Raw genomic sequence first — 24,267 nt, forward strand, 5'->3', positions numbered from 1 at the left:
GACAGACGAGACAAAGATAGAGCTATCTGACCTCCATGACAAGATGTATGTTTGAAGGAGTAAAGATGAGGTTTTCAAACCTAAGAACATTGTATTGGTGGTCACGCATGGTGGTGGTAGCATCATGCTTTGGGGCTGTTTAGCTCTCAGTGGTCTTGAACACAGTTGGGTGTTACATCAGATCAAAGATGAGAAACACTTTTTTAAAAAACGATCTTGGAATGGATAAAACAGGTTAACATGAAGTCTCTGGAATGATCTTCCCAAACCCTACTGAAAACTTGAACTATGCTTAAAAGCTGGGTCCATGCCAGGAAACCGACAAATTTAAATAAACTTTACCAATTCTGCCACGAAGACTGGTGAAATATCTAGCCAGAACTATAGCAGAAGCTTGTTGATGGCTACCAAAAGCATCTGGTTGAGGTGCATCTTGCTAAGAGATATTTAAACAAATATTAATAGGGTATGCATGCATATATTTCAGCTTGTATTTATAATTTTGAACCTGTGTAGATTAGAAAAAAATCCAGTAAATCCTACCCTGATGATATATATCCAACAGATGTATGCTGTATAATCATGTCCCTCTGCAAAAACACCAGTCCAAAGAAATCATTAAAAACCCAAAATTACGAGGACATTCATGTCCATAATGAGTGTATCCAAACTTATGACCACAACTGTATGGAAAGGTATCGACTGTGAGGTCACCAGATGGTTTATGATTGGCATTTTGGAGCTTACCATCAGCTAACATTATTGAGCTATTAGCACTGCAGTCATAAAATGCAAAGACACATATCGGCTAGTTGATGCTAAGCAAAACCAAAAAACCAAAACAAACAAAACTATAATTTCACTCACGACAGCTGAAGTAGAAACTTCTCAGATGGTCCATACCTCACAGAAAATCATAGCACTAGTCAAATAATCCATTATAAAGAGTCTCCAACAGCAGGCATAGGGTGCTTCCACTGGATTAGCCTAGCAGTCAGCTCAGGTCAATTAACATGGCCACGCCCCTAACACGTTTAGCCAGGCAGATGAGTGAACAAAAAAAAGCAAAAAACAGTCGTTATGAAAGGGGAAGCTAAAGAATGTTTCTGCTTCCAGGAATTAACAGGTTTAAAATAGCATCCTTATCTGTTCTCTTTTCGCTCTGAAATATTGGAACAAAAGCTCATTAGCCTGCTCTCTGCAGGGTCTGCATACTGCTGAGTTCCTTATTAACAAATCACTCAAATTCAGCACTGTTGGAAATGACACGTTCGTGTACTTAAATGAACCTGCAAAAGTCTGACCTAGTGTTGAATTTACAATCCTGATTGTTTAAATACATTCTTCGTAAATCTGTGAAGATAAGATGTGCTTATACATCTTATCTCCGCTTTTGCTAACCTTGAAGTTCAGAAAGCAAGCACGTCCGTACAACACAGATATACTCGGCAGGCTATACGTGCACTGAATGACACAGGAACCCAACACTGACTGCAAATGCAGGTGGACATTGTCACTATGCTGTGACATCAACCACTGCAATGTGTTTTAGACATGGAATAAATTAATGAATATGTTGGGTTATGGAGCCTCAGATTAACATGTCTGACCGAGAGAGTGGAGACTGATGAAGTGCAACATAAACAGACACACATTTCAGCTAATGAAATAATAAAATATCACCAGTCAAAAAACAAAGTTCTGCGATGGTCTGTAATACACAGCAAGCTGTAATATTTGTCAGATGATTCTATGACCCAATTTCAATTCTGATACCCAATTTCGCTGCGCAAGAAACTGCACAATGACAATAAAAAGCTCTAAGTCTCTAAGTCTATTGAAAATGCTCCAACAGCAGCACATACCTGTCAGTCAAAGCAGCCACATGTTAACATGCTTTTTAATGCTGTGAAGTTTAACAGCTGAGTCTGTGGGGATTTACTCAGTTTTGAGCCCTGCCCTAAAGACCCATTAGAGAAACTGGAGTTTTTAGCACTTCTGCATTTAGCTTCAATTTTTCAGCCCCACAGACTGCAACCCGGCGCCCTTTTGCATCCTGTTTAAAGCATCTCTAAGCTGCCTTCAAGCACCTATGTGAGCTTCAACCATGAAACCTACTAAAACGTTACAGCTTTCATTTCAAAAGGTGAATGGAATATACTTCTTTTTTTACTTAACTTGAGACTTAAAGGTGTTTTCTTACTACAAGCCTCAGTCACCTATTCACTCAAATACGTTTTCTATGCCTATGCATATAAAATTCACAGACACACACTGATGGATGCATCAGGGGCAACTCGGGGTTCAGTATCTTTCCCAAGGAAGCTTAGCCACAGGCTCAATAATACCAATCAGAGGGAATTCCAAGTGTCTATTAATGTGCATGAAAATATATCCAAGGATTATGTTCGTCCTTTATATACAGTCTATGGCATTAGCATCACATCCTGTTTTATTACTAAATTAAAAAATATTGTACTAGTATGTTGTAAGTCACAAATAGCTTCCCCAGCTTTGCCTTATGCTGCACTGCACTTCTGTGCTCAGTAGGGGGCAGTGACATCAGATACCTGTGAAGCCCCCCCCCCCAACGCTGTCACTTATTAACAGATAGTACAGTATGAAGGAAGTTTCCAGCTGCCCTGGACACATTCCTGTGTGTAATGGTATCCAAGATAGTTTCTCATATTTGCCAGCAAACACAGACACTCAGCTTTGTGGTCTGTGGTTCACTTTGGTCATTTTTTAAAATATATTTAACATGATTTAATAAATGTGTGACTAATGTAACAGTGAAAATCCAAGATGATAAAGTATTTTATGTTTTGTATGTTATACAAAGTATGTTATGTATTATACTGTATAGCTATCACAGAGGGGGGTCAGGCCTCCTTCATTATCATATTGTTGCCATGGCACTTCAAACTCTCTCCAGAGGGAAGCCGTGGATGACAAAGAGGTGATGAGAGGAGTGAAGTTCTCCAATTCACTGGGACAGCATATGATAGCTGGGGAAGAGTAAAGAGCACACAGGCAGATCCAGGACACTCGCTCAGAAGATGAGCGTTGTTCCCATGAGGAGAGTCCTGAATGACAACGGTAAGACCTGCTATGCAATTTTAAACAGCCCATCATCCTGTATGCAGATTACACTAAGCCGCTGTAGCCTTTTCTTCCAGTGCTGCTCTTCTTAAGTGGACTTAGGGTTTTTCTTCTGCAGGAAACTGCTTGACACTCATTAAATCACTGCTGTTTGATATTCATTAATTTATTCCATTTGCACTGACATGGCCTTATTGGACACGTTTCTGGTCAATTCCAGCTCTGTGTTTAAACATTCATGAGTGCCGTAAAAGCCGATTACACTGTGTCTGTGTTTCTCTCTATTAATCCAGTTTAATTAGAGCCAAGTGGTCCCTGAACTTTTGGATGTTAAGTCTCAAAGTAAGTGATGTCACCGAACACTAAACACCGGTAAAAACTATTGGGTTAGCTAATGTGTGCCTCTATTCTATCATTTCATTACATTTTAGACAGAAGAATCTAGGTTTAAGGTCAGAGTAAAGGCTAGAGGTCATTCAAGTAGTTGTTAAAGTTAGAATAAGTCTGCAGAAAAATAGATGGAGGTCAATGTAATGTCCCCTGAAGCGATGGAAACACAACTGAGTGCATGTGTGTTGGTGAAGCAGCTGCACACAGATGGTTTTAGAGGGTCAGTCAGAGGTGGACCTTTGTGCAGGGTCGGGCAGCGGTCCATTATTTATTCATGCCGACGTATCCGAAAAGCCGCCTAATTGCACCAGGAGGAGCCCAATTACGCACAGGGGCCTGCGGCCGCTCTGTCTCACATTCACAGGAAAGTGGGAGGTGGATCACATGTCAGCTATGACCGATGCTGTGCGTCTTATTTACATTTGCAGAGCTCGGGTTCAGCTCTGTAAACACACAGTGTTTGTGTGTGTTTATATGCTCGCTGGAACAGCAGATGCTGGCAGGAGTGCCAAACAAGAAAAGACAAATGTTGTCAGATAGACTGGAAATTGCTTACAGAACCTCTTGACAAGTGTTTGTTTTTTCTCTGATCATGGCAGGCAAAGGTAAAGTGTTTACGGTGCTGCTGGTTGTGTATTTGTGTAACATGAGCACACATACATAGTCTTTGTGTTACAGTGGGCTCCGGAGAGGATGTGAATATGAGCTCTGGGATAGAGAAGGTGATCAGCAAGGAGCCTTTCTCCTCCCTGCTCCCTCGACTGCATTCATCTTCTCACTCTACAGGTGATATCCAGTCTTAAAACTTGCACTACTTATCTCATACTGTATTTACCAAACTGCAAGTTGCAAGAGAAAACTACAATTTTCGCAGAACTTTCATCTTGTGAAAAATTAAGCATACAGTATTTTTGCTTTCATGGTAATTTAGAGGGTAAGTAGCAGGCAAATGCTGCTAATTAAATACTCAATTAACTGGCTGGTCATCAGTGAGTGACAGCGCCTATATAAAAACAGAGGTTTTGGCAGTTTGCAGGTCAGTATTAACACATGTCAAGGAGAAAAAACATTTGCAATGATTTTAAAGAAGCAACTGTTCCTGCCATCAGTCTGGGAAGCCCAACATTGTACAGTGAGATTATTCACAAGTGGAAAACATTCAAGACAGTCACCAGTCTTCCCAGGACTGGACATCCCAGCAAATTCACCCAAGGTCAGACTGGACAAAGCACAGAGAAGCTCCAAAAGACCCCCAAAGCAACATCTCAGGCTCTAAAGGCCAAGGTTAGCATGTTAAACATCAGTGTTGATCACAGTACAATAAGAAAATGCCTGAACAAGTATGGCTCGTTTTGAAGGGTTGCCAGGAGAAAGCCTCTTCTCCCTGAAAAAGAACACGAAAGCAGATTCAACTTTGTAAAGTTACATTTTTACATGTTTGAATACAGAGCAAAGGAAATCTTTAATGTTATTATTAATACCCGCTTTTAAAAAACAGCTGCCAACAGAAACTAACAATATCTAACAAACCCCGTCACTTTTCTCTCTATTCAGATAATCAGCACCGTTCTTTGTATCGTCTCTCCAACTTCCTCCCTCCAACTCTCTCTCTTGCCTTCGTTTTTCCTCAGCCTATCATCTATCTGATCAGGTTTACCTACAGGCTGCAGATATTTTCCAGCAGCTGTGTAGAGACAAGCCAGCCAGCCAACATCAGCGTCTACATTATGGAAAAAAGACGGAAACATCGCTGCTCAAGAGCAGGGACAAAACCATGGAGAAGCATGTGTTCCAGCTCGCCTTTAACACACTTAAATGTAAGATTACAGTGAACTTCTACAGTGAACAATTTAGAATAGCGTACCATACTTTAACCATATTTAGTTTTATGAATGCAGATGAACTGTACTGTATATCCAGCATGGACAGAGCCCACTGGTGGTTAAACATAAAGTCAGGGGGAAATTAATTTGATCCCCTCTACTGCCACCTCTGAGGACTTTACCCAGCTCCTAGGGATAAGGCAGCCTTATCTCTATAATGAATAACAGAGGAGAGCAGCATATGTCAGCTCCAATATTCACTTTCTGAATAGCATCTTCAACTGCAGGCAGCAGATTAAATAATATATAGTCATACATTTCATTTCTCCACGTGACTGCAAATTGCTTGAGTGGAAGTGCAGTAGATGTCTGTTTGGGAGGTGATAAGAGAGTGCATGTCATGGGCAGACACACACACGCACGCACACATATACATTCACTTTAAAAAGCCACAAGTGCGCATATAGTAAAAAACACCACATTTTACATACATTATTTGACCATTTAGGTGGCAGCAAGTTTTTCCAGATACCCGTCTTTTCTTTTTGGTTGTCCACAACCACCTACAATGTAGGTAAACAGAATTTCTTCTGAATATTAAAGCGCAGCATTTTGTATTTTTGCAATAAACAGTTTGTAAAACACGCATCATTGATTCTCTATGACAAAACAAGAAATAATCATCCTGATTTTGAACATAAGACAGCATAGTGACTAAGTGTCACTACCTATTTAAATGTTCTGTAAAGTTCCTTATATAGGTTCATCCTTCACTTTAACTCGTGATATATCTAGAGACCAACATGGTGCAGTCGTTTGATACTATGTGAATCTGTTCTTATGTCACCATTTCCAGAATGGAGGTGTGTCAGTTTAGCCACTATGACAGAACCTTAAAAGGCTTGTTTCTTATGGGTAAAATATGGTTACATTTGACTGGCAACTTGTTTGGTTATAGAATGATTCTGGGTAGACATCCGCATCTAAATGATAAATCTCCTATACTGTGTAGCATTTAGGCTACTTTAGCCTTCCCACTATTGGTGCACATCTGCAAGCCACTTTACAACCCACCTCCACTCCTAGATCCCCCTTTTCTTCCAGACTTTATCAATGTCGCATCTGTTATCATCGCTGTACCACCAAATATAAAATTGCTCCAGATGAAAATGGCAATATCATGACTACAGCAGCCTTGACTGAAACACATTTATGACATTCATAAGTATCTGCATGTAAAGGGAATTCCTGTTTTATTGTGTATTGCATGGTGAACTTGCACAGGTCTCTGGACCACCACAGAGCATAGCAAACACCGCCCTTCAGTTCTTGCCCAGCAACACGAGTAAAGGAAGGGAAGGGGCAAACAGATAGGGTTGGCGAGCTGCTTTTGAAGTGTTGCTGCATGTTGCATTTTTCATTCACTGGATAGAATTCTTTATCATGAAAATTGCATGAATATCTATGAATAGAATACAATATTTTTTTAAAAAAGGTTTTTCAATATTAAAAAAAAAGAATACTGAAATCCTACAGAAACCAGTTCCAGATGCCACACACACACACACACACACACACGCACACACGCACACACACCAACATGCAACATACTCACTCTAAATTTGGGTTTTGTGCTGGTTTTTGCCACACAGAGCTGGTAACCATAACAGAGCATTTGGCAGCTAATGAGGCAGATATTCTCTCAGGAGGAGGTGGAGACAAAATTAGAATTAAAAGAGGTGAATTTGGACTTACATTTGTCAGCTTATCAGAGGCACGACACCAGCTGAACACTAAACTTTCTGCATTCATTTTTTAACCACTTGGTACCGTCTTGCAGACAGAGCTCAACAGTGACTGAACACTGTTTTAATGGCTCCAGTTCGAAAAGTGATTTTCTGGAATAAGCATTTACTCCACTGACAATGTCAAAAGTCCTTATAGAAAGACTTTTAAGCCTTGAACCAACCCAACCAGTTATGACTCATGGCAGTCAAAGAGATGATTTGGATCAAAAAATAAAATGAGGCAGAAGTTACAAGACATGTCTACATAATTACTGTCTACATAATTGTCAACATAACTACCCAACCTATAAGCAAAACGATGCCAGATTTCACAGGAAATGAATTCCAGCCTTGTCAGATTTAATCCTTTTTGTGTTGTTTAATAGCTTTTGTTGTTTGTGTGCATTGAAGTGTACACAAACTTACACATTTCCATGGTAACAGCAATCACAAATGTCACTGTTTCAGTTCAGGATTCTGGTTAGAGGACTTCTTTCATGTGAAAGCGCAAATAAAATGCAAACACAGGCTTGTGGTTTCTACAGGAGCTCGCAGTAAGTCTACTTTGGATGCTCACAAAATTATGGCTCATAAACAGGTTTTTTCTTAGTTTTACCACCGGAACCTCTCTATTGAGCTCTCATTGAGTTCCATAATACTTCCAAAACACTATTGTGTTTTCTGCTGAACAGGAACACTCATTTCCAGAAATAATTTTCTCGTTACTCTGAGTAATTTCTTGGCAGCAGGGACAGACTGACAAGATAATTCAGGCTGGTTATTTGACTCCATCCCAGGCCACTTAAACTGACACTATGTGTTATTTAATACTGCCTCCATATCATAATTTCTGCTGGGTCTGCTATACCTGTATTGTTGTTGTTCCTGCATCATCGTATGTAGCAATGTTGCAACTGACCAGTCACATTGCTGTGATGTCATAGCTTTGCAATGTGGTCGGGGGAGTGAACAGCATTTCTGTTTTTAGAAAACTAGTGGAACAAATGGTAAGCATTTCAAGTGTTTTATATATATCTATATGTATATTTCAATAATAACTATATTATTAGTGAAATGAAGCTGCACCAATCAGATGTTTTAACATCTCCATAACCACTGGTTGAAATGCAGCCACAAACAATAACACAGCCTGTTATTGTTCTGTTTTTACATATTACTTCAACTGGATATATGGGAATGATTCCTGGTTTTGCAACATTCTGCTAGAAACAAAGTGCCTTGAGACACAATTTAAAATCAGTGCAGTGCTGGCTTCTTGAAAGCAAAATTAAAAGAAGTGAGGGGTGGCTCCAAACTTTTGCACAGTACTCCACATGTGATTAGTGTTTTCAGTAAACTGACTGTTTTTCCATGTTTAGCAACAAAATTGTGTCCAGCAACAAAACTGAGTCCAAAATAAAAGTGAATACGTGTGTAGACAGTTGTCTGCATCCATAAGTGTACAAAAGGAATAACTGAACATTTTTAGGATATTATACATGTTATTATATGTGTTATTACTCCCCTCAGGCTGAAATTCATGTTTGTCTGAAAGTTATTTGGATTAAAAATGCAAAACTTTGGGACAAAGAGCCTGTCTGAACCTGAGTTTTCAAGGTTCAGGCTGCAGGTGAACCCTCAAAAACCCCTCTAGGAATACTCTAATCAATGCACATACTAATTTCTAAAGGGAGCCACTGACTTAAAAAACAAATAGCCTGCCTGTTTTAAACAGAGATACGCAGTAAGCTCAAGGATTTTTGTTTAGCGCTTTTCATTTTTAATTAACTCTGATGGGCACTTTAGCATTTCTTCTTCATTCTTCCCCCCTCTCGCTCTCTCTCTCTCCTGGAACTTTTTATTCCCAAATCCATTATACCAAAAGGTTTTGGGGTTTTTTTTTTAACTTTGTGTGTAAAGAAGCAAGTAGAGATACTTATACTGAGTCTTTTTAGAGGGCCTTCTACTCATTCCTGCGCTCTACTAATGCTGCTCAAATTCACCGTCAGGGCACAGGGAAATATCCCAGCATCCACCACTGACTGGCAATAACTTTGCAGGCTCTGGCATCTGTAGTTGTGACTCTGAATCAGAAATGATTGTGTATTAACTAGAATAATAACCAAAACACAGTTGCTGTTAGCATATCAAAAAGACACATGACCTTGATTCAGCTGAAGACAGAGCTTCAAAATATCAGCAAATAGAGCCAAACTGTCTACATGACTAAACAAGTGACAGAGTATGATTATCCTCCGCTTTGATGGACACTATGATTCAAATTTTTCTTAATACATTAAAATTCAGCCGATGTTTTCTTCCCTTTGTTCATTAACAACTTTGTTTTCCTCCTAGATCAAGATTTACTCGAGGACATCATCTCCGACAGCTGCTTCCATACTTCGCAGCATATTGTGAGTCCCACCAGATTTGACATTTGGGTGTTTACAGACTCAAATCCAATGGTTTTTTTAAAAAAGAAAAAAAGAAATCCGCTCACACACTGAGTGTGCGAAACAGTCTGGGAGTTATCTGTCTTCAAATGAAGTGTTTGTGGCCGTATGAGTGCGATTCATCCGAATATTGCGGAATGATAGCGAGGAAGGCAGGGATGCAGTTAAAGGCCATTTGTATTCAGACGTGTACATGGTCTGGCTGGTTATAGGTGGCAAGTGATACACACAAGGGAGAGGCAGACACACTCTCTCTGACTGGGAACCGTAAATTACGCTGTGAAACACTGCGCTATGACACATACATGGATAAGAGACTCGCTCCGCTCGCGCGTGGCTCTGTGTGGGAATGATAAGTTGAGGGAAACACAGAGAATGGGCTGAGGCCGTTAGTCTGCAAGTGCGACTATAAAACCACCACACAGCTCTTTATAATTCAACACACATCCTTACTGCAACATACATATTCTACCTCCCGCACACACACACGCACAACCTGACAAAAAGAGTGCGTGTACACAGCCATAAGGAAGAGTGCAGGCGGACGTGCTCATCATTTTTACTTTACTCTTTGGTGATCATATATTCCTGTTTTGAAGAATGAAGGGAACCCTTAACTTCAGCTTTTGTGAACATTTCACTGCCTTCTAACTCCTTTGTTTGGTTTTCTGGTTTGAAACGTCACCGTTTTGACTCAGTGTTTGGATTAAAGGAGAGCCAGAGGGAGGCTCAGACCTCTCAGTAGAAAGCTGAGCTTCCCCTCAAGCTACAACATTTTGAGTCAAAGGGCTAAAACAAGAGAAATAAATAGCCATCAATATTTTTATGGTGCAGCTTCATGTAGAAGAGTCCAAGTGCTGAACTAACCTGCCTGCAGTCCAGAAATCTCACCAAGTGAAAATATTTAACACAACATCAAACCAAAAATACGACCCAGGGCTGTTTAGGAGCTATACTCCTCTATCAGACAAGAACTGGAAAATGTTCCTCAGGTCCCAGATGTTTACAGAATGTTTTTAAAAGAGGGCAGGATGTTACACAGTGGTGAACAAGGCCCTGTCCAATTTTTTTGAGATGCATTGCTGCCAGTAATTCAAAATGTGCTGATATTTTTCTTAAAATGGCACATTTTCTCAGTTTACTCATTCTAAAATATATTTTAAAAATATAAAATGTGGTTTTATAACATTTGCCCAGCGGTTTTTTGCCCATTTTTGCACAGCAGTCCAGTTGTTTCAGGACTCAGTCAGTAATAAAGCCCTGCAATGTTTTTCAGTCTGACGACTTGCTGCCTTTGGCGATGGTGATGCTGTTCGACTTTCAGGACAAAAAGTTTTCTCCGTGTGAACGTCCAACGATAGGAGGGCAAGAACCAATCCAGGAAGTCAGGAACCTGGAGAAAAGTCTGCACAGGTGTGTGTGCGAGTGTAAAAGTCACATGTGAACAACAGAAGTTTACCTATGCATAACCAAATAACCAAAACTGAATCAAAGAAACATGAAAATGGGCTCTGCTGTGTTTTTACAGGTGTAAGACCAAGCTGGCTGCCTCTCTAGCTCGCTGCAGAGTGAAGCAGAATCTGCAGAGTGTCTCCTGCTTCCTGTCCGACAGTGTCAGGACCAAACAGCACCGAGCAAGAGGTCTGCCACTGTGCGCATGGATCGATACTCTCAAGATCAGGTAGGTGCTTGTTTCAGCATGATGGTCCCAAATTTATTTCTTTGCTGCACTGAAACAGCTCACAGCAGCCATTGTGTTTCATGGTATGTTCAAGAGCCCAGACATGGCCTATTTCCGTATTAATCTTCTGGGGTTGAGTAATGTTTGGGAGCACACTCTGTTATGTGCAAGTTAAAGTGTAATAGAGTGGCTGTTTATTAAACTCATTGTACACTGTAGCCTTAAGGGGACAGGTTGGGGGTTTTTGGCTTAATGCAGCATGTGTTTAATGCCTGGTAAAGTTTACTGGTGGTTAAAGCAGAATACTGACATGCTGCTAATCAGAGGGCACTGGTGTCTCTGTATTACAATGATCTAGTCTCCTGTATCTGTACCTGGTGATGTGTGTGTCTCTGACAGCATGTTTTGTCCTCTCTCTGTAGTCTTGACGAGATGTGTGAAGCGTTACAAAGCGCCGGTTTGTGTCAAGCAGAGAACGTGACTGAACTCAAGGAGTTCACGTTCTGTAGGGACCCCCTCTGTCCGGACACACTCATCTTCTCGCAGCATCTTCAAGCTTGGCTCCAGCACAGCAGCCTCACCACCACACGTGTGCTGAACATACAGGTAGAAATCTGGGTGTACCTATATTTGAGTCTTCTTTGAGCTTGAATAGAAGGTGAGTAGACTTCTTCAGAGGTTTTTGGAAGACATGTCACCTTTCATCCAAGAGGTTTCTTCAGTATTAAAAATTAAAGGTGGAGAGTCCCAGGTATTAGTCCCTTAGGAGGTGGCTGTTGACTCGCCGTTAATGTGTAGCTGAGTCTCCAGAATGTACTTGCACTTAAAGGTCAAAGGTCACTCTTTCAAGGATGCCAAAATGGCTTGAAAGAGGAATATAAGTGACCATGATCGAACAGAGGTGGTGGCTTAGGACACCTACTGTCACCTACCTACAATTTATGTCTACAGATCCCTTATCAGACCTCAACCCCCACTCACACTACGCGTCAGGTGACCTAAATAGCTCACATGATTGGGTGGGGCATGGTCTGACAGTGCTTTCCCCCAAAACCTCTGGTGATAATGACCCTTGCCTTTTTTCACCCCTAGTGGGGTGGGTTTCCTTCTTTTCAAGCTCTTAAGGCCACCATGACTAGGATAACTGAGAACCTGTTTTCTCTGGGGTGAACTCTGTATATTTTATATATCTTATTTTATTGTTTACTTTATTTCATTTGTAAAACATGTATATACATACTATATACACACTCAAACACACACACGTAGAAAAACATATTTAGTATACACATTCAGTAATGTATATACCTTTACATATTGTACATATATTTATTACTTTTTAGATTAGCCATTTTTATATTTTGCTTGTTTTACATTATTGTATTTTGCACAACTCTGTTGCTTGTGAAGCTCGCACACAAGAATTTCACTCACATGTACTGTACCAGTGTACCTGCACATGTGATGTGACAATAAAAGTGATTTGATTTGAGCACTTGAACTTAACTTTAGCAAACTAGAGCAAAGAGTGGGGAAGAGTGCTGGACTCATGAGGTGTTCTCACACGTAAACTCAAGACAACATCAGGAGAGTCAGGTCAGAAACAAAGTAGCACACAGCAGGAGATCTTTGGGATTGGACACATTCTCACCACTGGAAGTCTTTAGTTTAGGTGAAGATGCTGCCTGAGACGTGGGAGGTGTGGATGCCACAAAGCCACATAATCAGACAGTTTGTAGTAGAGAGCTGGCAGATTAAAGCCCCTCAAGTGACTCAACCAGGATTTATGTTTTCAAGCGGTGGTGCTTATTGGAAAAAGCATACAGACTAAATCAAGTCTGAGGAGTGAAGCCATTGCAGATGTCCTTTAAATCTGTGTTCTTTCTAATGATCAGCAGCGGGAACTTTCTCTGGAAGCAGAAGTATGTCAGATTGCATAAAAGTCTATGAGAAGATTAAAGCTCTCCCTTACTTGATTTACCTTGGTGCTTTCTTGATGGATGTATGGTCTCAGAAAAACCTTCTAGTATTATTTATTACTGCCTGATGGGAGTCCTTAGTTTCTCAGTCAGTTCTAGTCATACCTGTGAAGTCTGGTTTCAAAGAACAAGATGGTGATGACCAACAGCTGACGTCATTCTTAGAGGGGACTAGGGATCTGTTTGTAAATCTGAAAGAATCAAAGTGAAAGCTGAAGGTAAGAGTTAAAAGCGAAAAAGTATTCAGCGAGAGATAAAAATCACTGCATATATTCAGATTAAAGAACAGCAACAGTGGAAATCCAGCTCTCTCATTATTTTTGTCAGCTTTTCTATTGACGGTCATTTTAGGTCCAAATTTTTCAGATCATTAGCAACACGTGCATTTAGTGTGAGCGCCGCGTGCTCCTCTATAAAAGACTTAAATTAAGAAGGAAAAAGTTACAGGAATTGAAATCAGCAGAAAGAAACACACTCAGTCTGTATGAAGGCTGCCTAATAGTTTTTTTCTAGGTGGAAAGCATTTCACCGCTGTGCGATAAAGTGCAAGTTTTGGCCTTTGATCCAGGCCGACTTCCTGTTGTGATGTGAAGTCTGAAGTCTTGAGTTGAATGACTTGAACTTGATTAGCTGCACAGCGGTCTGTAAGTCCGGAGGGTCCAGCTTCTTAAGGAGAAAGTAGTCCACCGAGCTTGTGTGAATAACAGACACACCTGTCTGTCTGTCTTTGTAGGACAGGAGCGTGTGCGTGGCAGCGAGTGTGTTACGCCCCCTGCTGTTTGATAAAAACGACGTCCTGCTGGCGGGGGCCTTCTCGGCCATGACCGTGGCACACGTGGCTGTTGTGGCTGCTGCCCGCTCGGTCCGAGTGCTGGTGTGTGGAGCTGATCACAACCCCTCACACAAAGAGGAGATCCAGGAACTGCTCACACAGATGGACTTAAAAAGTGAGTGACAAACACAGATTTACTGATCTGTCCTTGTTGCTGCTGATGCCACTGTATTTGTCCTTTAAGCTTTAACATTCATGAACCCTAACCCTGAGTTTTGAATATTACATATGCTGGCAGCACAGTGCCAACACTAATCCGATCACTCAGATGTTGCTCTACATCCTGATGTAGACGTTCGTGTCCTGTCACAAGCGTTTTACGGTCTGGATGACGGAGATGCCACCGTCCAGCGAGTAAAGGCCATCATGGTGCTGCCTCAGTGCTCGTCTTCTGCCCTCAACGACCCGGTGCCCGCTATCCACAGTGAACATGGAGGTAGGGAAATATAAGAGACCCCAACCTCCTGTTTCAATGAGTAAACATAACATATGTCGTTTTTTTTTACATTTGAATATTATGCAGTCATGTCCAAGTAGAGTTAAACAAGGGCCGAGTGACTTAAAAACTGCTTACAGACTTAATACGAGCTGATGCTGGAATAGAAAACATCATGAGGGTAACATGAAGAGTGCAGTCGTTAAACAGGTTCTCCTCTGCTGACAGACTGGGGTCTGCTGCCAGATTTGTCCCATGGTTCTGTTTCCAAGAGAAAAATAAACTCTCTGACCACCCAGCAGGCAAAACTGCTGGCACACGCTCTCACCTGTGAGTAAATACCAAGCACACACACTTTTCACCAACCGAGCTACAACTTAAACACGTTCTGTATTTTTATTCCTGTTGGTAAAAAATTCATTTATTTCCTTCATTCATCAGTCCCAAAGGTTCAGACTGTGGTCTACTGCACACGCTCAGTGTATCCCGAGGAAAACGAACAGCTGGTGAAGAGAGTGTTAGAGAAAACACACACTCACCCCAAACTGCTGCCCTACAGGTACAAGAAACACACTCGGCACACATGCTCCATCTTTATACAGTTGTCTGCTTAATAGGCATTTAATCCTTTTAGTCATATATAAATATAAAGTACTTTTTTAATCCACAGGCTTAAACAAACAAGCATAATGAGGAACCTACAGGGCAGTGTAACAGGAAACAGGAGGCACTTAAACCATCTCAGATACTTTCTGTTTAATTTGATGGTCCTTTTTTTTACTTTTATCTTTTGGCATCATTCGTTAATTTCCACAGCAAATAGAAATGGGAGCAACGAGCAGCCCATCTTCTTTTCTTGGGCTCAGCTCACCGCGCAATAACCACAGAAACCAAATGTCATTTCAGCTTTTTTAAAGCGAAACTGTTCGTTTTCTCTTATTGCAGCTGGATTATTATCTCTGAGTCCAAACACAGAAAGTAGGACATGGGGCTCATGTGAGTGAAAACTCCCAAAAGCTATCAGATAAAGCATGCTGACATTGATAAATTCACTTTATAAGCTTGGAAAGCATGTGATTCCAGCGGATACGGCGGTTTGGGTCACCATTCCCGTGCACAGATTTCTAAATAACCTATTATTTTTACCTTTCTATAAGAGAGAGTGTGTGCGTAAGAGAGAGAGAGAGAGTCAGTCAGCAGGCTGATGACAGTCTAAAGGATCAGCTGCTGTTACCGGTGGGCCTGAGATTAATCCCGCAGTCGGGGTAAACGGGGCGGAGAAGATTTCAGAGTCTGTTTCATGCCTGCTGCTCCACAAAAGTCATTTCCTTCCATCCGTCCGCTTAAAGGAATCCAAATGTTATTAAATCAGCTCACATAAGCTCTTTTATCAACTTGCGTTAGGATTTTAGGCACATATTTGATCTCTGTGTTTCCAGTATCTGTTCTGTGAAAACACAGATGTTTCAGTTGTTTTTACAAGGGATGACAGTGGACTGCAAACACTACTGCACTTCAGCGACGTTTGGAGGAAGGAAGTAGCGATCAGTACATCGCCACATTTTTGACACAGTTTTTGTATGTTTGCCTCCACAGTGGATTTGAAATCAAATGGTAAATGTGTGATTGGAGCAACTTGCATTAACTGTTTAGGAATGACCAGCACATTTATACACAGTCCACAGAGGCTCGAATGTACTTAGACAACTGACGAGCAGTTTCATTGCCAGGTGAAGTCTGTTCCCCTGGTATTTCATGACAGTGTTGAACTTTGTATTTTATATGAGGCCCAAAGAGATGTCAGTGCAAGTGGGGGAAGCCGTCATTAGACTGAAAAGCCATAATAAACCTATCACAGAGAGCAAAAACATCAACAGAGGCCAAATCCACAACCTGGTATGTTCTTAAAAACAAGGAAATTCCTTTGGCCGGCTCAGCAACACCAAAAATTCCTGAAAGACCACAGAAGTCAAACAAAGTGGGATGATGACAGAATTACAGCCAACTCAAGAACATTCTGAGGGAGGCAGGTGAGTCCTTGTCAGGATCTACAATCAAGAGATGTCTCCATACAGATGGTTTATGACAAAGTGCAAATCACTGGTTAGACTTCAGCAGAAAACATCTAAAAGAGCCCACACAGTTCTAGGAAAACAGATTCTTTGGACAGATGAAAAAAAGATGAACTAGAAGAGAAATATAGAAAAAACTGCTTTTTTCCCCCCAGATAATGATCAGATTATCTTTCAATCATGGTGGAGGCAGCATATTGACATGTGCATGTATGGCTGCCAGTGAAACTGGGTCATTAGTGTTTATTGATGCTGTGACTGCTGTGATAGAAGTAGCAGGATTTATTCAGGGCAGCATGGTGGTGTGGTGGTTAGCGCTGTTGCCTCATAGCAACACGGCCCTGGGTGTTTGCCATAGGTGCGAATGGTTGTCTGTCTCTCTGTGTTAGCACTGCAGGAGACTGGCGAGCTGTCCAGGGTGCACCCTGCCTCCCGCCCTATGGTAGCTTGGATAGGCTCTGCCCTTCTCATTTAAAATGATGTTTGTCCAGTTAATGCAATACTTTTGTTAAACCCTGTAAATTAAAGCTAAAAGTCTGCACTTCAGTCACATCTTTACTGTTAGATTTAAAAATCCTCTGTGTTGGTGCACAGAGGCAAAACTGCAAAACCTGGATCAATATCAGCCTAACTGTATATTCTGCTTCCACACATGTGACTCCAGTCATGTAACTTAACATGTGAGCTCACAACCCATTATAAAAGCCCACGAGCGTAGTTTTATTTTAATAGCTTTTAGTGGAGATGAATAGCTGCCCCACCAAAAATCTGTGTGTAAACACTTGACATAAAGAGCACCTTGCTTTCACAATCAGCATTGCATTGAGAATTTTAATGCGAGCGAAGGTCACATCTGCACATCATCTCCATATTTCAGCAAGATTTAGACAGCGCTTGGTCCGCTGAGATTTCTCATTCAACATTTCCTAAAATATTGAATCCTGAAGGGAACTTGGGCCAGAAGTATGGCCTGACAGCAACAGCTGCGAGGCCCATAAACAAGACTGTCCTTAGGCTGTGAACAGGACAATCTGTCAAGAGACACCACGAGAAGCACCTGATGAGCCACCCACTCCCATCCACTTACATACAGGAAACCTTTGTGCCTGTAAACTACTGCACTGACACTGAACTGCAGGATGCCCATGTACTATTTCATGTGACTGCTGCTGCTTGTATATCAAGTAAAACTGCTAGTAACATTATTTTTCAAGAACTTTGCCACGGCACTAGAAAGTTTGAAGAAAAGCTGAGGCCGATTAAACAAATCCTGTTTTCTTTATTTGGTTGTCAAAATAATTTATTTCTCTTTGGTTCAATTTCCAAAAGCTGGCAGTTCTTGTGCGCGTTACACAACCATTTACTCACAGCAGGGGAGCTCCGAGTTCTGACGACCAAGTGCCAATTTAGGAAATTTGTTTGTGACTGAGGGCCGCACAGGAAAAATACATCAAAAACATTTAGCATTCGTACAGTCTCTGTTCCGAGAACTGTGATTTATGTTGGCATTTTTTACTATGGTTTACAGCCTTTTAATCATTAGTGTGGTGGTATTTATATGACCCCTGCTTTATCAGTAGCTCTTAGGAGGTTTTTAGTTGGTATCGTGGCTGAAACAGAAGAAAAACACCCCTATGGTTTCATATCTGATGAACTGTGCAGTGATCATCTTTCATTGGCTCATGAGCCACACAAACTTTTCCCAAGGACTACAACTATGCATCCTGGGCTTACAGTAATCCTCCTCTAAATGCATGTGATGATGACGAATCAGTGTGAAAATGCTTTCTTTTTCTTCCCGTTCTGTACCGCTCCCTCAGGGTGAATGGTCCAATTTTCCCAGACGACTCCTCGCCAGGAGGCGAAGCGGACTCACACAAGTTTTTCAGGCTCGAACCATCGAAGGTCACCAATGGCTGCTTCGTTGCCAGACTGTCCCGACAGGTGAGATGCATTGGAGGAGAAAGCGTAAGATGAAAGTAAGAAGAGAATAAAGGACAAGGCTGCTTTCAAAGGACTGAGATTTTGTGATGTGTGTAGAGTATTTACGCGTGTGCGCGCATGCAATTGCTTTGCAACAAGACCTTCTAGTAGTGCTGAGGCTGCACTTCTTTGCTGTCTGACTGCAGGGAGGTCAGTCAGCTCTGCGAGCCTGCGCACGCACACACACACAGTAGGTAGGTGTGTGTGTGTGTGTGTGTGTGGACCATTGCTCTGTAAAAACACTGCAGCAATATTCCAATATTCCATAAAAATGAGACAAGCTAAAGATGAAATGCCTGTGAGCCAGTGAAACATTTCAGTACTCCAGAGCCAAGATGAATGGATAATTCTCTGTGTCGCTCTTTCAGCCTTTCCTCCAAGCCCTCAAGCCTTGTTGCATCACCTCATTGCTCCATCCATTTGCCCCCTCCCCTTTCTTGCCTCTTGCTGCACTCATAAAAAGAGGGAAAAATACAACAGAAGGAGCTGCTGCTCCTTCGATCACCTGCAGCTCGAAAAATGCTGCAGTGAGGTCCGTAGAGCCACAACAAAAACTATTCAATCACGTTGGGTTTATAATGGTTTACTCATTTATGAAAATGCATTTATAGGAGTTGAAAGTGATATTTAGTATGTCCCTAGTAACGCTGATCCTTTAAATCTATTGTCATAACAGAATGTTGCAAAAGACAAAGAAGCTTTAAAAAATTTGCTTCTGCAGTGATGCAGATCTACATGCTAAATGTTCACATCTGGAAGTAAACATGGAAAAGATAAAGTAGCATCTTGAAAGCTGAAGGATGAAACGAGTTTAAAACTCCTCGACACCTTTCTGAGTGCTAAAAAAAAAAACAAGAAAATGCCTTTAAGTGAAATCAGACATTTGACAACAAGAAAAATGACTCTTTATGGAGGCAGAAACGTTAATTGACATGCATGTACAAGTACACAACAAACCTGTTTGTGCAGACAGTAAACTCAAACGCTGGATGCTGTAGGACAAATGAGCGTGAGAAGCACAGCAAACACCACCCGTGTACTCTGCTTGTAGGTACTTGTCAGTGTGAACAAGCCAATTCCTTCAGCAGAGAAGCACTGATTTGAGGCTAAAGGATCAGTTAATAGAATAACAATTGAAATATAGCACATCCTGCACTCTGTTTGTGACCAAAGAGTACATAAAGGTTACCAGGAATCATTCTTAAATTGGTCTTTCTTCCTGGATTTGTCCCACAGACACACACACACACACAGAGTGTAGCAAGAGGCACAAATAAAAAAATTATTATATGTATGTATGTATATATATATATATATATATATATATATATATACATATAATAAAGATCAGGTGACTGATGTGCAGGAAAGGGTTTCATTTAAATGTTCTCATGCAGAATGTGCTGCTGGTTAAAGAATAATTTCTAATGCAAATCGTATCTTTCCAACACAAATGGGCACGCTGCTGCAGACACCTCTGTCCTGTCCAGCTCGCTGCTGTAATTTAAAATCTAATGATCACATCTAATTGGATTGACGACCACTACAGCGACTACAATGAACACAGAGCTGCGGCTGCAGATTTTGTTACACTGAAGCTTCTGAGATACCTCATCGATGAGTGCAGATACACAGAAATGAAGGAAGGAGAACCCGTCCTCATAGACGAGGGGACAAACTGCCCGTGTTCCACATCTGGGAGGTTGTTGAGCTCTATTCCCCTCTCAAGTAGCTCCAGTATTTCCTCACAAATTGTAGATTTAGCATTTTAATTTAAAAATGTGGGGTTTACACATGACTCAAGGAGCCAGGTTGGAAGCTCTGTGTGGTTATCAGTGCTGTTTTGAGCTAATAGCTGAATAACAATGAAGGTTTTGAGTTTTGAATAGTGGTCACATTTTCATGATCAATCAATCAGCCCGATAGGCGAGATATTTCAGCCTGGACCAAAGTGGTAGACCAATGATCTTGTCACTGAGACTTAAAGTAGACATTTTCATTAGAAAACGATTCATCAGCCTGAAACCTGAAATATTTTATCTGTTAAACACGTCTGACGGGCTGCAATCAGTCATACCGCTCTCCAGTAAACTGTAGTCTTCTGCATTTTACCACCACATTGGCAGCACAATTAAAGTTCTGAGGCTTATAAATGACTCAAAGTGTACAATGCTGTCAAAGTAAGAAAAATGGAAAACTGCAGAGACAGATTAAACTCTCAGGGGTGAATAGAAAATGCATTTGTAATATTTTTAAGCAGCTTTCATAAGAGAAGAGAAAGTAAATGATGATTCAGAGAGACTGTGACAGAAAACAGACAGACAGAAGGTTCGGGAAAATTTAATGGGATTTCTTGTTTCTGCACTGCCGATGAAGACACACTTTCACTTCTATGCATATAATACTCAGGCTGTAACGTACAAAGTTCATTTGCAGTCCTGTGAAACACTGAGCACGTCCTTATAGCTTCCACAGGAACTAGGAGGGCAAGTAGCAGCCAGGTGCTGATAATCGAATGCATTTGATTAAGTGATCATCAGTGATTGTGAGCACCTCTGTAAAAGCAGAAGTTTCCATAATTTGCTGGTTTTGAGCATTCAGGTGTGTGTTTATGTGGATTTACTTTGAAGCCACAGGACCTGGGCATCTTGCAGTCATGGATTTTACCATGAGCTCCTCTGCATACCGATGTATTCTAGAGTCAAAAGTGAGACCATCTGTCCAACAACTAAAAAAATGACCTAAATCGGGCCACGCAACAGGGCAGTGACCTCAAACACAGCAGCAAATCTACACCAGCATGGCTGAATGCCCGCAAATCTCAGTGAATTGAAGCAGCGTTGTAAATAAGAGTGGACCAGAATTCCCCCACAATGGCATGAGGGAGAAAACCTTTACTATTCATTACTTTGGTTATTGCTGCTAAAGGTGGTTCAGTACATGACTGAATCGTGGGGTGTACTTAGATTTGCACGAGACTGCAGAGTCTCTGTGCAAACTTTCTTTTCCACAGGGTTATTTGTGCTTCAGTGTAATGGGGAGTTATACATTAAAAAATGAATGTTGCCAAGGTGACTTCATGAAGTAGTTTTGATCCCTTGAATTCAGCTTCGTGGCTTTCATTATCTTAGTTTTTGGTTGCATAAATGGTCGTGTTTAGACAAGAGTTATTAACTAACACCAACAAGCTTGGTTAGCAAGCTGCATGGAGTATAAATACACACAGAGATAAATACGATCTAATTTGCACAAAGTAACAAGAACTGAGCACAGACTTCTTCAGACCGCAAGACAAATTTACAAAACTTACAACATGATAAAGATGCACCCGAACTCAGATTTGCCCATTTTTTTTTATACTGAGCTTCTAATCTGTGCATTTCCTCTGTAACATGAGTCTGTGGCACTAACACACCTTCTAAAGCCAGTCTGGAGTGACAGTGTGGGAAGCTACACTGTGACAATTTTCAGCCGGAGGGCTTGTCTACAAAATTCATCTACCCCGAATTTATCGCTTATCTTCCCTCACCTTTTATTTATGTATTTGACTGGATTAATGGCCCTGAAGCTTTAACGCTGGATGATTTTTCGATGGGTCCTGTGTTTTCTGTCCAGATTAAAAATAGTTTCTCTACTATCCACACGGAATAACCTGTAATTAATTTGGCAATGCTCGTGCATCTGATCGGATAAGCCGAGATAAATTTCAGAGAACTTCTGAGTGCAGGTTGGTTATTCAGTACTTAAAGAAGAAAAACTGAAGTTTTACTTTGAGGGCTGGTAGCTTTTGCTATCGTGCTACACTAAGACGCTGAACACAGTGGGACAAACATTACAAAGACATTAGCATTTTTGCTGTAAGCAGGGTATCATTGTGATGATAGCATTCAGTCCAAAACCAGCTGTTTTCTTGCATGGGCATAGAGAGGAAACATAAGTGGCTGTAGACTGTGAGCATCCTGGTGCCTTTCAGATGATATTCTTTATTTGCTGCCATGATGCTGTGTAAAAGCCTCCTCCCCCTCCTCTGCAGGTTTGCCTTATGGCTGTAGCTCATTTCCACACCATTGTGTTTTTATTGTGTAGATCTCCCCTGTGCTATGTTTCCCCCGAGACCAGTCATCTTAATGCATTGTGTCTTCACATTAAATCTTTAAACTGCTCTTTCTTCTTCAGGCAGATCCTACTAAGGTGGAAACAGTCCAAGATGTGCTGGCAAGGGCGGCGGCAAAGGGCCTTCTGGGCGGAATGATTCCCGAACAATCAAATGCTGCTAAAAAGGGGAAAAGCAAGAAGAATCGAGCAGCATCAGCTAGCAGCAAACCTTCATCCTCCTCCAGCCTTGAGAGGGAGACTGGAGGGGAGCTGCCAAATGGACGAGATCCATTCACACCTTCAGGAGATGAAGAGGAGAAAGGCGAGGGAGATGGTGGTGAAGATGAGGAGGAGGAAAAAGTGGGCGAGACAGAGAAAGAGGGGGAAAATAAGAGGAGGGGGCATAAAGGGCGTAAGCGAAAAGGCCATCCAAAGCAAAGCAAGAAGACTACTGTCTCCACGCATGAACCTAAAGGCCACAAGAAGAAACAGACAAAGAAAAAAGTCAACCAATCACATCACAAGAGGCGTCGGACGAAAAGCAAACCGAGACGAATACCTCGCCTTACACTAGCTTTAATGTCCTCTGCAAAACCCTCCAACCACTTGTCTCCAATCACAGCTCTGGCACAGAGGATGAGCATCAATCCAGCATATAAATCACAGCAGACATTACTCAGCACGCCTTCCCCCTCTGGAAAGCATCCTTCAACCGCTCTTCCTGCCATACCCGCTCCCCACACAGCCTCCACGGGACTAAACACACAGCCTGAAAGAGCACAGGAAACATCGAAGGACGCCGCTAAACCAGCAAAAGAGGCTGTCAGAGCTGACAATGTGGGGCTGCCACCAATCTCCTCCACCTCTCTGCGCAGCAGGAGTGGCAGTTCTGGCTACAGGCCTCCGTCTGGGACCTCCAACTCCCAGCAAGGCAACATGTCTACATCTTCAACCTCAATCTCTCTGCCTGATGTATAAAAAAATATATATTCTCACTGATGTTTAAATCACAGGAATGTACTAACACCACATTAAGTACTTTTTACAATATTTATTTAAATTATTTTGTAGCCATTTCTGTTGCTTAGATTTGTTTTTTAAATATATGTGGCTCACTCATAAACTAGATCTTCTAGTAATTTATGTTGACTAATACACAAATAAATCACTACTTGGGCCACAGTGAAGAGCAGGTTGCAGTATTTGTCAGATAAATACATTAAAATGCTCTAAAAGGCACCAATGTTAAAGACACAAAGTGTAACTAATGACCTGATTGGTACCCATCTATCAGTCAAGGTGGCCACACAACTGAAAAATCCAGAACTTAATTTTTACGTGATAAACCATCTAAATCATGTTAAGTGCTTCGTATAGCTGTCATGGAGGCCTGGCTTAAAGGTGACATATGCTCATTTCAGGCCCATATTTTCCTTTGTGGGATCTCAAGGTTGTTTTTCACAGTTTAAAATGAGGCTTATTTATCTTAAACTGAAAAAAAAAAAATCAATAAGCTGAATATGCCAACTACTTTGTGTTACTGTCTGTCAGCATTGTGACGTTTATAACCTGTGAGTGAGACCCACAGTAAGGAAAAGCCTGTTTTGGATAAACGTGGCCCAGAAGCCAGAGTA

The 24,267-nt window shown here is 41.3% G+C and overlaps 1 protein-coding gene across 1 annotated transcript; it reads left to right on the top strand.

The window, feature by feature from the left end:
* The first annotated feature begins 3,059 nt into the window (after positions 1-3,059).
* Positions 3,060-23,611, top strand: LOC134629723 (putative methyltransferase NSUN7). The gene is made up of 13 exons (XM_063477245.1): positions 3,060-3,099; positions 4,171-4,278; positions 5,124-5,309; positions 9,458-9,516; positions 10,832-10,968; positions 11,084-11,236; positions 11,659-11,842; positions 13,949-14,162; positions 14,340-14,483; positions 14,712-14,813; positions 14,925-15,042; positions 18,376-18,499; positions 22,715-23,611. The coding sequence occupies exons 1-13, from the start codon at positions 3,060-3,062 to the stop codon at positions 23,609-23,611; spliced, it is 2,466 nt and encodes an 821-aa protein (XP_063333315.1).
* The last annotated feature ends 656 nt before the right edge of the window (positions 23,612-24,267 follow it).

This window comes from Pelmatolapia mariae, linkage group LG6 (assembly GCF_036321145.2).
Source record: "Pelmatolapia mariae isolate MD_Pm_ZW linkage group LG6, Pm_UMD_F_2, whole genome shotgun sequence".
NCBI classification, from domain to species: Eukaryota; Metazoa; Chordata; class Actinopteri; order Cichliformes; family Cichlidae; genus Pelmatolapia; species Pelmatolapia mariae.

Bases quoted from the DNA above. Each gene is read 5' to 3' on its own strand.
- LOC134629723 (XM_063477245.1), top strand. From the start codon at position 3,060: ATGAGCGTTGTTCCCATGAGGAGAGTCCTGAATGACAACG. The intron at 10,969-11,083 runs GTGTGTGTGCGA...GTGTTTTTACAG, and splicing joins CTGGAGAAAAGTCTGCACAG to GTGTAAGACCAAGCTGGCTG. The intron at 14,163-14,339 runs GTGAGTGACAAA...ATCCTGATGTAG, and splicing joins CACACAGATGGACTTAAAAA to ACGTTCGTGTCCTGTCACAA.